The 16,591-nt window shown below is 35.1% G+C and overlaps 1 protein-coding gene across 1 annotated transcript in view; it reads left to right on the forward strand.

Moving 5' to 3' along the window:
• Positions 1 to 12,689, forward strand: part of LOC113451748 (vomeronasal type-2 receptor 26-like) — a 37,570-nt gene extending 24,881 nt beyond the window's left edge. The window contains exons 3-7 of the mRNA XM_087916191.1: positions 6,025 to 6,316; positions 6,711 to 7,574; positions 10,240 to 10,467; positions 11,055 to 11,181; positions 11,659 to 12,689. Of these exons, the coding sequence (XP_087772317.1) occupies positions 6,025 to 6,316; positions 6,711 to 7,574; positions 10,240 to 10,467; positions 11,055 to 11,181; positions 11,659 to 12,557 (2,410 nt within the window). The 3' untranslated portion in view covers positions 12,558 to 12,689. The remainder of the gene's footprint in view (positions 1 to 6,024; positions 6,317 to 6,710; positions 7,575 to 10,239; positions 10,468 to 11,054; positions 11,182 to 11,658) is intronic.
• The last annotated feature ends 3,902 nt before the right edge of the window (positions 12,690 to 16,591 follow it).

The following is a 16,591-nucleotide window of genomic DNA, read 5'->3' on the forward strand; positions in this document are numbered from 1 at the left end:
TATAATGGTCTGGTTTGGCTCTGCAACCCAACAAGACAGACACAGACTTCAATGGATAATTAGAACAGCAGAAAAAACAATTGCTACCAACCTGCCTTCTGTTGAGGACCTGTATACTGCACGAATCAAAAAGAGGGCTGTGAAAATATTTACAGACCCCTCACATCCTGGACATAAACTGTTTCAACTCCTACCCTCAAAATGATGCTATAGGGCACTGCACACAAGAACAACTAGACACAAAAACAGTTCTTTCCCGAATGCCATCGCTGTGCTAAACAACTAATCCCCACAACACTGTCAATTTACTTACTGTATTACTATTCTTCTTTTCATCCTTCCTGTAACCTACCTATGACTATAACTGTGTTGCTTGTATCTTTACAATTTATATTTTTTATTTGTTTCCTAGTATAATTTGATTGCTCATTAGTAACCTTTGATTATCACTAAGTGTTGTATCTTGGTTAATGTATTTTTTTCCTTTATGTATACTGAGAGTATATGCACCAAAGACAAATTTCTTATATGTCCAATCACATTTGGCCAATAAAGAATACTATTCTATTCTAAATAAAGATCTATGTTAATCTATATTTTTTTAAAGGAGGCAGCAAAGGCAGCATGGCATTTTTGCTTTGGCCCTGATCGCTGGCACAAAAGGAGAAAAATCTGCATGGGGAACTGGGAAAGATTGGTAAACAGATTCTTGCTAGAACTCTCTGGGGTGAGCTGTGGCAGCTGAGGCTTTCTGGGGTTAAGTACACAGACCCAGGTCTATGCAGTTCTGGGTACATTTGCCATCCTACAATACAAGGTGCAGGGCAGACAAAGAGACATAAATAAGGGGAGGGGAAAGATAAGCATTTGGGGAACATTGAAGTGCCTGTGTGATTAGCGCACGTGTGCACGCGCGCGCGCACACACACACACAGATATATAGACAGAGATGAAGACAGAGAGTGACAGAGACAGAGAGAGACAGAGAGAGAAACATATTTTAAAGGATAATTATAACAAGGATAATAAATCCACTGGAGTTGCATTAAATGCCAATGCATTTAAAGGTATATCTATATATTTATGTATATGTGTATGTGTATATATGTATGTGCCTGCATATTTGCTCATTTTCAGCAGTAGGGAAAAGCACACTGGGACTCTAGAGATATAAATAAAGCTTGTGTTTTTTTTTTGTTTTTTTTTTGTGCTAACTGCTCTAAACCATTCTCATGTCCTCCAAGCTATTCAGGTTCCATGCCAGCAAATTCCAGAGAAAGTTGAAATTAGTTAATCTGTATAAAGAGCTGAGCTAGTTTGTGGGAAACTCTCTCGAGGACTGCAACTCTCAAAGGCCTGGAAGTGGTCTTCTTCTCAACATTGAGGCTAAGGAAACATCTAAAGCCAAATTGCAGAGTCACTATCCTGAAAAATAAACAATGGCATAATAAATTTCTGTCAAATTGGGCATTAGTTATCCTTCTGCGCCATGCTTATGGCCAGCAGATAGGAACATTCATATTCCTAGTTTCTGATTCAACCCAAGAATTAACACAAGCCCTAGCAGGACTGGTGTCAGTCAGTCAGTCAGACTGTCTGTGTTAAAATTATACGCCAGAGTATCACTTAATGATGTCTATGGAGATTCTCAGTCATCCAGGTCATGGTTGTCCCGAAAGTGCTTTTTCAAATGGCAGATGGAATTGCTTTTTCTTGAGGAAAAACATCTCCCACAAAGGAAAGTCCAGTTGTTGTTGTTTTTTTGAAAAAGCATCTTTAAGATCACTTAATGAAAGAGTATTTAGCATTCAGAGAAGAAAGGCTGAAGAAAAACTGAAATGGTCTCTTGGTAGTTCTCCTAATCTCCCCCTTCTTCATATCTAACTTTTCTGATGAGGCAATTAGTGAGCTCTTTCTGCTTTTTAAGTAAATATCTTCTCTGTGACTATATGGCAAGAATTTTCACCCTGTGTTTTTTTGAAGCACATATTCCAGTATGTATGTATGTATGTATCTATGTATGTATGTATGTGTATATATATAAATACATATACATATACATATACATATACATACATACATACATACATACATACATACATATGTCCTTCAAAATGCAAACCATGGTCAAATTTCAAACCAATGCACACATGCTAAATGAATTCAAATGGAAACAATTTGGGATTTGATTTCTGGATTGTTTAAAGATAGTATGTGAACCTTAGACTGACAAATCCATACAGCTTCCCTCCATTCCACAGTATGGAAATATATAATTTAATTTTTTTTATTAAAATAAATCTGAAATGGAATGAAAAATAAAAAGATGGGAAAATATCCTAAGATAAAAAGCAAATCCCTAGCATTTAGCATTGCCTTTCTTTTCGAGACTATAATGTGGGACCTCTTATCTTTCATGCCAATGTGTGATAGACCTTTTAATAAATACAAACCTTGTCCACTCCTTTTCTATGAGTTAATACTACTTTGAATGTACAAATGATTCTGATTTGAAAGATCAGAAATTAGATTGCAAAGGAAGTAGAGCAAAAGTTAGTTTCATGTGTAGATTGAAGTCATAAGATACAAACCGAATGTTGGTTACATTAGGATACAGGTTAAATAACTCCCAGCAAAATTAACAGAATAAGTGAATTGGAAGGGACCTGAAAGATCTTCGAGCCAGTATATATAAACCCCCTGCTCAAAGAGGAAACCCTCTATACCATTTCAGATAAATGGTTTTATGTCATTTGATGTCAAAAGATTTAGGCACCCCTGTTCAGATTGTAGGTTACAATGAATCCTTAAATCAACGGAAAGGATGTAACTTGTATTTGAGATGCAGTTAAGGATTATAACTTTCATCCAAAGTAACTGTATTTTTATTAGGTACAAATGGACTTTGTACATGAATGGATCTAATAAAAAATTGAATCCTGATCATAACAAATGGCTCTCTTTTCCATTGTTCTGCAGCCTTGATCAGGGATTAAATTAACCCAAAATAAATATTAAGTTGGTAGCATATAATCAAAACTACCATGTTTCCCCAAAAATAAGACCCTGTTTTATTTTTTTGTCACCAAAAAAGGCACCAAGTCTTATTTTCGAGGGATGTCATCCACTGACTAACCTCATTTGCTTATGTTAACCCTGGCCTCCTTTTCACTGTCAGAGACATTCAGGAACTTCTGTGGCCAGCAAGGCTTTCCTGAAGGCCTCTGCAGCCAATTACAGAGCTCCAGACAGATCCTGAGCTTTGGTATGAGCTCCAGAGGCCTTCAGGAAAGCCTTGCCAGCCTTGCTGGCTGCAGAAGAAATGGGCTGGAAAGGCAGGTGTCAGGATGTGTGAGGCCAGGCTATAACTGTCCAAAGATAAGTAGTAGGGAAGCTCCAGCCCCCCAGACCCACTCTAGCTTAAATTTTATCTGTGCACTCTGGAGTTGGCGAGATCTGAATTAGGGCTTATATTGAATGCACAGTAAAAATCAAGCTAGGACTTACTTTTAGGGTAGGTCGTATTTTCAGGGAAACAGGATAAGTATAACTCCACTCCTGAAAACACTGTACAAGGAACTGAAGTCTTGATTCTTCCTATGGGCTTTGAACATTTATGCAAGTATGTTCTGAATCAGAAACTGTAAATGCAGAAGTGGATAGGATTATGTATCTACAAATCTTTCAAAATCTTCAAAGAAATAAAAACTCAAAGCAAGCTGTAATGTGTTCTGTGGCTGCATGGTCTGTCTTCTAATTCAAAAAAGGAAACACTACTCTTTGCCAGGCTATATTGGGTTTTTTATATATATTTGATTTAGGCTTAGCTTAGACATAAAACAATACAAATAAATATTGTTCAATACTATTGGATTTTAGTTCTAAATTTATAATCAAGGATGAAAGGAACAAGAGATTAATAATAGAATAGAATGCCAACAGTTGTCCATGTCATCACAACTTTCTGCAGAAGTCAATTCCTAATATTTCAATGATTTGATTGATTGATTATGTGCCATCAAAATGTTTTCAACAAAGGAACTCCATAGATCAGCAGTCCACAACTTTTCTGGTTCCATGGACTAGCAGGGACAGCAGCTGAGGTGGCGGGGTGGGGAGAAGATAGTTCTTCAAACTTTGTTTTCTTGGCCACCAAAGAATTATCAGGAGTCTCCCCTAACAGCAAAGTTCAAAAGCATCAATACTCTTTAAAATAACAGTTTGGCTTCTGTAATGTCACAGGAAACACCATGGCAAGCATGATTTGGAACTGGAAGTTTTATCTAGTTTCCAAAGGATTTTGAAATCAAGACCAGCTAATCTGTAACAGATAGTTGACATCTGACCATTTCATCAAACATTCCTGATTTCTAGAATTAGTGCTATGTTTTAACTTCAAACTTCCCAATTCTATTTCTCCACTATTTTCAAAATAGATTAAGCACCAGTCACTTATTATGTCACTCTAAAGAAAGAAAGTTGTTCATCACACATGTTAAGAAAACATTACCAGGTGGTTAGTGTTTCCATGCCAATTATGTCCCTTATAAATAACTACAGTCATTCTATTATTTTAGCAGACCAAAATATCAAATGTTCTGCACAGAAGGGAATAGAAATTGAGAAACAATCCACATGAATACTTCAAGAGCCACACGGGGGAAGGAAGTGGTAATGCTGACTCTGTGAGATTCATTTCCAAAAAGTTCTCTTCCTGCCAGAAGTTCTCCTTGAAGATAGACTCAGACACTTTTTCCATACACAGAGAACCATAAAATCGATCCACCTGGTATTCCAGATGCACAAAGCAGTTCCTTTGAGCTGTCCTGCAAGTGATGCCTTCCCTGTTCCACATGAGTGGTATCAACCTGGGGACCTCATCATCGGTGGGATGATGTCACACTTGGTTTACCATTACTTTCAAACTCCATTCAACCAACATCCTTTTCTCAACCTTTATGATTCACCAATGTAAAAATTTTCCTTTGAATCATTTGACCTTGCATGCATATCAAAGAATCGTTTATATGACTGTTGTAGAGAAAATGTAGAGTATTTCATGTAAATGTAAGAATTCTTTGTGTTTTGCAAGTTTTCTCACGGTGAGAGAAGAGGGAACTATCTTTGTGCTTGTTTCATTAACATTCTTGTAAGTAAAGCATATTTCATTGCATGGAAATTATCAGAAAGAAGAATGCAAAAAAAAGCAGCTCTGCCACATTTCACAACACAAAAATAAAGGTGCTTTTCCAAAAAAAAACAACAACTGAATGTTCTTGGTTTTTCTTTGAAACATTTCATTTCTCATCCACAAAACTTCTTGTTCTGTCTCAATTCTGGTTCAAATCTGGAGGTTTCTTGGATGAGAAGTGAAATCTTTCAAATAAAAAATTAAGAAACTCCAATTGCCTTTTGGAAAATATCTTTGGGACAACCATAACCAGGATGACTGAGAATCTACAGACATAAATATGGAAACAATTAAATCTATTGACATTCTGTTTTACTAAACAGGAAAGGAATGGTAAGATAGACTAAAGGTGTTTTAATATTTCTATTTTTGCAGCCAAAGTGGCCACACACCTTAGATATTGACTTTGGTGGAACTAAGAATTATGAGCACTCATGGAATATCCCTTAAGAACTTAAACAATTCACATGAGCAAGGTGTATGGGTTTAGAGAGAACCTCACCCTTAATCTATAGTTCCTAGAATACTAAATCAACAGAGAAAACAACAAGCCACAGCTTTCTAGTTGAACACTGAACACTGAGGTTAAAATTTCAGAAATTAACACAGTATGTCTTGTAATTATTAACTTTCTGGAAAAAAATAAAAAGAAATAAATTGTGTGCAAAGCATATTTGGCCTGATTACAAAATAAGTATATTTAGCCTGATTATACAATTAATCAATACTTCAATCAGAAACAGGTTTTTCAGTAGTCAGCTATATACTGACCCTCCTAAAACAATTTGCAAAATTATTATTATTTTGAAAAAGTGTGCTTAATCTATTTTCAGTGTAATAACCAAATTCTACCAACACATGCTTGCCTTGGCCTTTGCTGTAAAGAAGATCAACGAAGACACCCAGTTCTTACCTAACATCACTCTCGGGTTCCACATCTATGACAGTTACTACAATTCAAGGATGACCTATCGCACCACCCTGGACCTGCTTTTCAAATCCCAGGAATTTGTCCCTAACTACAGATGTGATAGCCGGAAGAATCTCATGGCCATCATTGGAGGCTTAGGTTCTGATACATCATCTAATATAGCTGAAGTTGCAGGTTTCTACAAGGTTCCACAGGTCAGTATGGAGGAGATGAGCAGAAAAATTCTATACCTTGTTGTTATGATGTAATTACTGAGAATCAGGTATTAGACTTAGATTTGTATTAAGATATTCTAGACACCTTAATCATCATTTCTAAAGCTACAGTGCCAATCATACAAGTAATTATCTAGAATCATTCCATATCAGAGGGAAGATTTAAATGTAGCACACCCTGCTCCTGTTCAACCAAATGAACTATTGTAATGTGTTTGTAATAGTTCATAGAAATTCCATACTATATTAATATTTTAAACAAAATAGAGAGGGAAAAAAATCCTTCCTTGGCTATTGTTTACAGGAAAACTAGACCCAGAAAGATCAGATCTGAGTGAATGACTGAACAAAATATTACTCTGCTTTCTTTTAGCTGACATATGGCTCAATAGACCAAGAGGAGTTTCAGACCAGGAAGCAATCTTCACTTCATTTCATGGTCCCAAAAGAGGACCATCAATATATTGGGATTATTCAACTGCTTCATCATTTTAGATGGACATGGATTGGGATATTTACTACAGATAACAATAATGGAGAACGTTTTTTACAGAAAATGCAGCCCATACTTTCACAAAATGGAATCTGTTCATCATTCATACAAAGGCTTTCACAACTAATCCACATAGAACACTGTACAGAACTTTATCACATATTCTCAAGTATTTTCACTAATATGAGGAATAGCAATACCACCACATTTCTTGTCTATGGAGAATCGTTGACAATTACAGGGCTCAGAGCTATCATGTTTGTAGCAGATCCTGAAAACAAGCAAACTGCATTATTGAGAAATGTGTGGATCATGACTGCACAGATTGATTTTGTGCTCTCAGGCTTTCAAATCAGTTGGGATCTCCAGATGTTCCATGGGGCTATTTCCTTCAGTGTTCATTCAAGAGCAGTTGTAGGTTTCAAGGAATTTCTTCAGACCATCAACCCTCATTCAGGCTATAAAGATGGGTTTCTGCAAGATGTTTGGGAACAATTATTTGATTGTTCACTCTCAAAATCAGAATTACAAGAAACGTCCAATTGGCAGTGCCTGGAAGAGAACAAACTGGAGGATCTTCCTGCACCTGTGTTTGAAATGGAAATGACTGGCCAAAGCTACACTGTCTACAATGCTGTTTATACTGTGGCTCATGCTTTGCAAGCATTATTCATATCGGGGTTCAATAAGAAAAAAACAATGATGGGTAGAAAATCTGACCTTCCATATCTGCAGCCTTGGCAGGTATTCTCTCTTCATTGGAAAATTCTTGTATTTCAATCAGAAATTTGTCTTAGAATTACCGTTTTAACTTATGGTGGGAAGTCTTAATATTTTCTGCTTATAAAATCCAGTTAGGTGTGAATATTAAGAAACTACTATATTGTTAAGTAACAATATAGTTAAGGGAATCTGGCTTCCCCATTGACTTTGCTTGTCAGAAGATGGCAAAGGTCGGACTTCCGGTTTGCAAGGTTTCGGCGGCGGCAGGGATTCGCGATACTGCGCGATCCCTTCTGCGCTCGCCGCCAAGGTTCCCCCGATCCGTTTGGATCTGGGGGATATAGCTGCCCTGTAGGGGCAGCTGAAGACAGGGGGGATCCGGACAGGGGTTTGGGGGTGTCGCAGACCCCCTCCCCAGCCGGCAAAACCCCCTTTTCCCAAGGCGGACGAGCGGCAGTCTGTAATGGCCTCCACGAAGAAACCTACAGCCGGACAAGATTGTGCTGGAGGGAGAAAGTTGGAAGAGTTGTCAAAGTTGTTTTTGACCAGGACAGAGCAAAGCAGAGAGAAAGTACCCTGGATTTTTGAAAAGTTGCTAAAAATACATTGTTTCCAGAGAGAGTTGCAAGCAGCGAATGGAACTCTAAAAGGGAAAGTTTTTTTTCTTTTTTAACTCTCCTTCCTAACGTGACAGCAGATGGAACCATAAAAGAAATTGGAAAACCTGCAATGGAGGAATTTAAATGCTGAAGGGTTATGGATTTCTGAACATTTTTTTAAAAAAGGAATCTTTTTTGCTGTGAGTGGGAAGGGAGAGGAAAAAAAAATTGGAGCAGAATTTGAAAGTAAGGAGAAGATTGCCTAGAACTTTAAAGAGTTATTAAATATTAATAAGACTTTTAAAAGAGATATCCTAAATGGAACTTTGTGATTAAACTTTAACCCCAGAAAGAGAAAGTGAAGAAGGAGAAAGTATTTGAAAAGTATTTAAAAGAAACAGCTTGTTTGGATTGTTTGGTGACTTTGGAACTTTTGAGAATTACCTCTGATTAAAGCTCTTGGGTGGTTGCTTGTTTGGAAACTTTTTCTCTTTATAATGGCATCACTTGTGGATGGATTGAAACTTGTATATCAAAAATATGAAAAAGAAAAGCAAGAAGGGAAGGATGCTTTGGGCACTCTTTTTCAATTTTTAGAAATGGCAGTTTGTACATATGTAAAGCTGAATGCGCAACAGGATGACTGGGACAAAGAAGAAGCCATCTTCAATGAACAAGTGACTTTGGCTGGGGAAGGAAAGGAGAAAGAGAAAAAGGAAAAGAAGACTTTAAGACTTGGAAAAATAACCAAAAAAGAGAAGAATAAGATGAAAAGGGGACACTATTTTGGAAAACAACAGAAAGGAGAAAAGCAGAATAAAAGGGAGGTGGAGATACAAGGGGGTAAAGAGGACGAGGAGAAGAATAAGCATGGGAGGAAGGAAGGGATGAGAAGTCTCAATGGTGGGGAGCAAGATGTAAAGAAACAAAGGGTTTTTTTTAGAGATAATGGGTAAAATTTACTGAGAAAGGGATTCTGGAAAAATACACAAGATTGTATTATTGTATTTTTATATTTGTACTTAGAAATGATTATAGAAAATTGGAAATAATATGCAATTTAAAATGTGATGATATATTTAGTATAACTTAGTGAAATTTTTGTCAAGAAAAGGGGAACACTATAATAAAACAATGACTTAAGATATGTGACATGGAGGGGAAATAATCATGGAAAGCATAAGTGTTCCCATAAAGGTATGGTATTTAACTGAAATGGGTAAAATGTTTAAGATTGTTAATATTAATGATTAGACTATGTTGTCCTAGTGGAATTTTTTTTTTGAAATGAGAGACTTGGAGTAGGAGAAGGAGGAACAGCCTAATGAAATAATGATTTAAAATATGTGATGTGTGTGTGGGGGATAATCTTGGAAAGTAGGTGCTCCCATAAAAGTATGTGATTTAATTGAAAAATAATCTGCTAAGTGTTTAAGAAATAAATGAACATTAATATTAATGAATAGATTTGTATTGGTATTGATAATATTGTATAATTTTAGAATGTACCAAACAGAATCCCAATGTAAGCTATGTATTCTATATTAAATATTATTAATGTAGGGGAAAGAGATAAAGGCGTCATACTCCAATTAGTGTACAGGAGAAGTCTTCTTTAAAGAAGAAAGATAAATGGATAGCTGGAAGTAGAACAGACAAAGAATAATATTATGATTTGAATTGAGATGAGATAAACAAATAAAATAAAATTGAGAAAATTTAAAAGAGAGGAGAAGCTATATAGAAAATTGAAAATGTTATTAAGATATGGAATGGTATATAAATGGAATATGAATTTGATTTTGTGTCTGTACGAAGAGTTTTAACCTGGGACTAGGCAACCTTCAGAAAAGAGATTTTTATGTTTCTATGTCTTGTGTGTTTGTATGTTTTTAAAAATTAATAAAATTTGTTAAAAAAAAAAAGAAGATGGCAAAGGTCATAAATGTGAAAAACAGTCATTTTTTTCATTCCATAATAACTTTGAATGGCCACTAAAAGGACTGTTGTAAATAGAGGACTACCTGTATTATCCTTTGAACTCTTTCTCTCTCTCTCTCTCTCTCTCTTTGTTCTCTTTTACATAGCTCCATCCATTTCTACATGGCATTTCTTTTAACAATTCGGCTGGAGAGAAAGTTTCCCTGAATGAAAAAGGGGAAGTAATGGGTGGATTTGATATCATCAACCTCATCACATTCCCCAATCGGTCTTTTCAAAGAGTTAGAGTCGGAATAATGCATCCGAGTTCTCCAACAGGCAAAGAATTATTCATTGATGAAGATTTGATTGTCTGGCACCCAGCGTTTAATCAGGTATGGACTCATTTGTGGACTGTATCTTGAGCCATTACAATTCCAGCTAGAGGCCTTGATCTCTTAAATTATACTGAGCAAAGCTTCTTTAGAAATCTAATTTTTATGTTTATAAGAAAAAATGGCATACTTTGAACAAATGTAGCCCCAAGATTAAGCATTCATGAAACTGACAAAATGATGTTGCAATGTAAAAGTCTGGTTTTCATATTTGATTGCAAGTGCCTTTCAAATCATTGGAACTGCATCATTTCCATAACATTTTCATGAATATTTATTTACTCACCTTGCCTTTTTCAAAGAGGCCCTTTTCATCATCATTCTAATTTCAACAACTTTTAATGTATAATATAAATCCAGCTAGGTGATATACAGTATTCCTCTAGGAAGTAAAGGATTAATTTCCCCAATAAAAGAGAACAATTAATAACTCAGGAATGGAGGGATCCCAGGATAATATTGAACAATCTACTCTGAGTCAGTCACTGATCAACCTTTGGTGCAAGTGACTGTCCCAGATTGGATTCTGCTAGATTAATTGATTTTTTAAATCTCCCTTTGCAAAAATCTTTTATATTTATCATCAGGTTCTTCCAATTTCTCTGTGTAATGACCATTGCTCCCCTGGATATTGGAAGAAGGAGGTCGAAGGAAAGCAATTCTGCTGCTATGACTGTGTTCCATGTCCAGAAGGGAAGATTTCAGATCAAAAGGGTAGGTTAGACATTCCAGCAAGTTCTCATTAGATACACCTAAACCAATTGTAATATACTGCTTTAAAATAGCAAATAGTATTGTGAGTTCTTTAAGGTGAATATTCATTTCTATACCTGTGAATAACAATCTATCATTCTAAATTCAAGTTTTTCCATAAGAGCTAAGCTCTTATATACACCCTTACGTATTTCCTCTCCATGTTTTGGAGAAATGGGAAAAGTCAAATGGTCTAAATTTTAATAAATTTGAAACTGCCCGAGAGAACTGTATTTCATAGAATAATTGCCCTTCCGATTGTGCTTCTTTAATGGTGGTCCCAACTAATACAATGATGGAAAACTGCCCTTCCCTAAAAACATAATCCAATATGGTAACCAATAGAAAAACTTGAGAGGGATAATGTTTGGCACCCATAAAGAATATTATTTTCAAAAATATGGAGTATATAAAAACATCCCTTGACTTTTCTTTTAGATATGGATGACTGTTTTCAATGTTCCGAAGATCATTATCCAAATACAGAAAAGAAAGGATGTATCCTGAAACCAATCATATTTTTAACCTTTGAAGAAACCTTAGGAATTGTTTTAGCCTCAGCAGCTCTTTATTTCTTCTTCTTGACATCTTGTGTACTTGGAACTTTTATTAAGCACAGGGATACTCCCATTGTCAAAGCCAACAACCGGTCCCTCACTTACACCCTACTTGTCTCTCTTCAGCTCTGCTTTCTCTCCTCTTTGTTGTTCCTCAGCCAACCTGGCAAAGTGATCTGCCTTCTCCGGCAACCTACTTTTGGAATCACCTTCTCAGTGGCCATTTCTAGTGTTCTGGCCAAAACCATCACTGTGGTTGTGGCTTTCATGGCCACTAAACCAGGCTCTCAGATGAGGAAATGGGTGGGGAAAAGATTAGCTGTTTCTATTGTCCTCTCATTCTCTCTCCTACAAGTGTGTCTTTGTATTCTTTGGTTGTCAACATCTCCCCCATTCCCTGAGATGGACATGCAGTCAGAGCTCCAAGAAATGGTTTTACAGTGCAATGAGGGGTCAGCTTTCTTCTTCTACTGTGTCTTGGGCTACATGGGTATCTTGGCCATCACCAGCTTTATTGTGGCTTTCCTTGCCCGTAAATTACCTGACAGCTTTAATGAAGCCAAGTTCATCACCTTCAGCATGTTGGCCTTTTGCAGTGTGTGGATCTCCTTCTTTCCAGCCTATCTGAGCACAAAAGGAAAAGCCATGGTAGCCGTGGAGGTCTTCTCCATCTTGTCCTCCAGTGCTGCATTACTGGGATGCATATTCCTGCCAAAGTGCTACATCGTTGTTTTGAGACCTGACCTCAACCACAGGGAGCAACTCATAAAGAGGAATTAGCACATCGTGTGTTCTTTCTGGCCATGGGAAATAATTAACAAAAAAGAGTAGAGTATGTGCTATTATTATATTTAATATTATTACATAATATTATCATTATTTTTATTTTAGACATCCTTATTTCTATCAAACAAGATTTTATGAAGTATTGGGATTATTATTTAAATTCATTATTTCCTATTCCAAATGAAGTGCTCATTTGGTACATTTCAGACATTCTACAAGTTTATTTAACCTAACCCTTTTTTCCTCTGCATATATCGAGCAAACAAGAGTTTGAGCATCTAGCTCTTAGAAGATTTGTGATGTTTACTTTAAGGATGCCAAAAAGTTTGCAGCTTCCAGTTCATGGTTTTAATAGCTTCATTTCTTAAACCACTGTATAAATATGGGAAAAAGCTAATTAATATTTTGTAGACATGTATTTAGCACATTCTCATAGGGTATCCATTTTTGATTGTTTGGTCTTCTTTGAAATGTAAAAGATAGAAAAAAGAATATTTCAATTATATACATACAGTGTGTTAGTTGGTTACAATCTTTTGTGCTATCCTTTTTTTACCATTACTCACAAGTTGTATAAATTCTCACCTTGTCAATCTAACATGTGTTTATGTACTATCAATTATTAATCATTCATTTGACTGAACTATTTTTCCATCATTGTATATGAGATATTCTAAATTTCATTATGGTTTAATCTTATACATTCATCCAATGGTTATATATTTTATATTCTATTCTATATCAGTCTATTAACTTTTATTGTTCGAGCTTCCTAATTTATTTCTTTACCATGTCTTTTTTTCTAACCATTGATAAAATAAGTCCCATATCATATAAAATTGTTTATCTTCTTGTTCTCTAATTTCAAATGTCAATTTACTCATTTTGGCACAGTCCATGATTTTCTTAATAATTTCCTCCTGCATAGGTATTTTTTCATTTTTCTGCTTCTTAGCAAATACTATTCTAGCCACTGTTAAAACATTTATAATCAAATATTTCAATTCTTTACAATATATTTCCGGTATAATTCCCAATAAAAATATCTCAGGTGTAAAGTCTATGTGTTGTTTTGTTATTTTTTCCAACCATGTGTGGATTATAGTCCAATATCTTTTTGCATCCAAGCATGTCCACCTCATGTGGTAATATAAACCAGGTATCTGATGACATTTCCAACATTTATCCGATTTATTCTTGAACATTCTCACAATTCTCATTGGGGGTAAATGTCACCTGTAAAACATCTTATACAAATTTTTTTATATGTAGTTGACGTTGTCATTTTATAATTTTGAGACCACAATTTTTGCCATTTATCTAAGTCAATCCCATATCCAAAATTTTCCCCTATGCAATCATTGTTTCTTTTACTTGTTCTTCCTCTAATTTAAACTCCAACAAATGTCTGTAAAGATTTTTAATTACTTTTTCATCAGTATCTGTCAAAATTTTATCTAAATCAGTCAACTTATCATAGATACCTCCTGTTTTAACATCTTTATCAAATCTAGATTGTATATGCAAATATGAAAACCAATTCATTTTTACACCTTGTTCTTCCAATGTTTGCATAGATTTAAGTTCACCATTTTCATTCAATATCTCACCATATCTAACTGTTTGTTCCTTTTTATATATTATTGGATAGGAAAAAGCTTCAATAGTAGATAATCATAGTGGATTTTTTAAATAATATTGCTTTTTTATCTTCTCCCAGTTTAAAAACAATGCTTCTCGAATATAATGTCTTCTGAAATACCCCTGGGTTTTAGTTCCCTTATACCAGTGGAAGGCATGCCACCATAGCAGCAAGTCATGTCCTTCTAAATTCAAAATCTAGTATTCCTTAGTGATATCCAGTCCTTTACCCACATCAAACTCGTCGCCTGGTAATATAATTCCCAAATGGGCAAAGCAAATCCTCCTCTTATTCTTGCATCTTGTAACAGTTTAAGTTTTATTCTCGCTTTCTTCCCCTGCCAAATATATTTTAGCACTATTTTGTTTAGATCTTCAAAAAAATTCTTTTCCTAGTCTGATTGGAATTGTCTGGAATAAATATAAGATTCTAGGCAATACATTCATCTTAATTGTAAATATTCTCCAAATCAATGATAACTGTAAATTTTCCCATTTTATCAGGTCTGTCGCAATGTGTTGTTTGAGTTTAAGATCATTGTCCTCCTTAAGCATGCTACATCTTGGTGTTATGTGTATCCCTAAATACTTAACCTTATTTGTGACCTGGGTCCTCAAAACTTCCTCCAATTCTTTGTTCTGTCTTGCTAACATGTTCTTTGTTAAAATCTTTGTTTTATCTTTATTTTCAAACCTGCTACTTTCCCACACAGTTTTATCTTTTCTGTCAGTTTAGGTGCTGACTCCAATGGATCCTCTAATATGAATACCAGATCATTGGCAAAAGCCTGCAATGTATACTCTTCTTTTTAAATTTTCATTCCTTTTATTTCTTTTTCTTCTCTGATGTTCCTATTCAGCACTTCCAGTTTTAACACAAACAACAGAGGTGACAGTGGACAGTCTTGTCTAGTCCCTTTTCTTATATCTATAAAGTCTGTTAACCTTCCGTTTATCATAACCTTTACAGTTTGTTTACAATATATAGTTTCTATGGCTTGAGTAAATTTTTTACCAAAGCCCATTTGGTCCAATTGTAGCAGCATAAAATGCCAATTCACATTTTCAAAAGCTTTTTGTGCATCTAAAAACATCAAAGCCATTTGCTTTTCGGGATGTGCCTCAAAGTATTCCAGTGTGTCTAAAATTATTCTCATATTGTCTTTAATTTGTCTCTTCAGCAGAAATCCATTTTGATCAGAATGAATAAAATTATTTAAGTATCTTTCTGCAAGAATTGAAGCAAAAATTTTATCATCTGAGTTTAATAGTGATATAGGTCTGTAATTTTTAACTTGCTGTGGATCTGTGTCCTCCTTCAGTACAAGTGTAATATATGCTTTTGACCATGTTTTGGGTATTCTCTTGCTTGTCATAACTTCATTCATAACTTCTAATAAGTGAAGATTCAATGTTTCCTGAAATGTCTTACAAAATTCCACTGGCAAACCGTCCAGACCTGGTGTTTTCCCAATATTATGCTTCTTTAAAGCTTCTATTAATTCCATCATCGTTATGGTACTTTCTAACATTATGTCAATATCTTTGGGTATCTGTGGCAGATTTGCTTCCTGTGGATATTGTTGAATTCTTTCTTCCTGAACATTCTCTTGATGGTACAATTTTCCATAATAATCTTGAATAATTTTTTCTTCTCTACATTTCCATAGCATACATGTCCTTGTTCGGTTATCAATTGATGTATCCTTCTCGAATCTCTTTCCTTTCTCAATTTATATGCTAGCCATCTGCCTGGTTTATTTGCATCTTCAAAATAATTCTGCTTAGAATTTTTAATGTTTTCTGGTATTTCCTCTTTTTCCATTAGCCCCGTTTTATGTTTAGTTATGTCCATTTTAATTTTAATGTTCTTTTTTTGTGGAAATTTCTGTAGTTCTTTTTCCAACCTCTTGTCATCATCTTCCAATATTTTAAAGATTTTTTCTGTTTTATATTTCTTTTCCTTGTATAGTCCATTATCAAGCCTCTTGTATAAGACTTCATTGTGTCCCAGAGGTTCTGTAATGATGTATCCTCTTTTGAATTTTCTTTAAAGAAGAAAGTCAATTCTCTCTCAATTTTCTGTTTAAAGTTTTTTTCCTTTAATATCGTATTATTTAAAGTCCATCTACATCTCCTTTTTTGTCCTTTCCATACAAGTGTTATTGGATTGTGATGTGCCCAGGTACTTGCTTTTATTTCTATGTCTTGTGTGTTAGAGATCAATTCTGTTGACATCCATATCATATCTATTCTGGACCATGATGCATGTCTGTTTGAATAAAAAGTATATTGTTTACTTTCCGCATTTCTCTTTCTCCATGCATCTTTTAGGTTTATCTCATCTACCATTTGAAAGAAGGATTTTGGCAATGTCTTTCTACCTT

The sequence above is a fragment of the Pseudonaja textilis genome, chromosome Z, assembly GCF_049901715.1.
Source record: "Pseudonaja textilis isolate UNSWEBS1 chromosome Z, rPseTex1.2, whole genome shotgun sequence".
NCBI classification, from domain to species: Eukaryota; Metazoa; Chordata; class Lepidosauria; order Squamata; family Elapidae; genus Pseudonaja; species Pseudonaja textilis.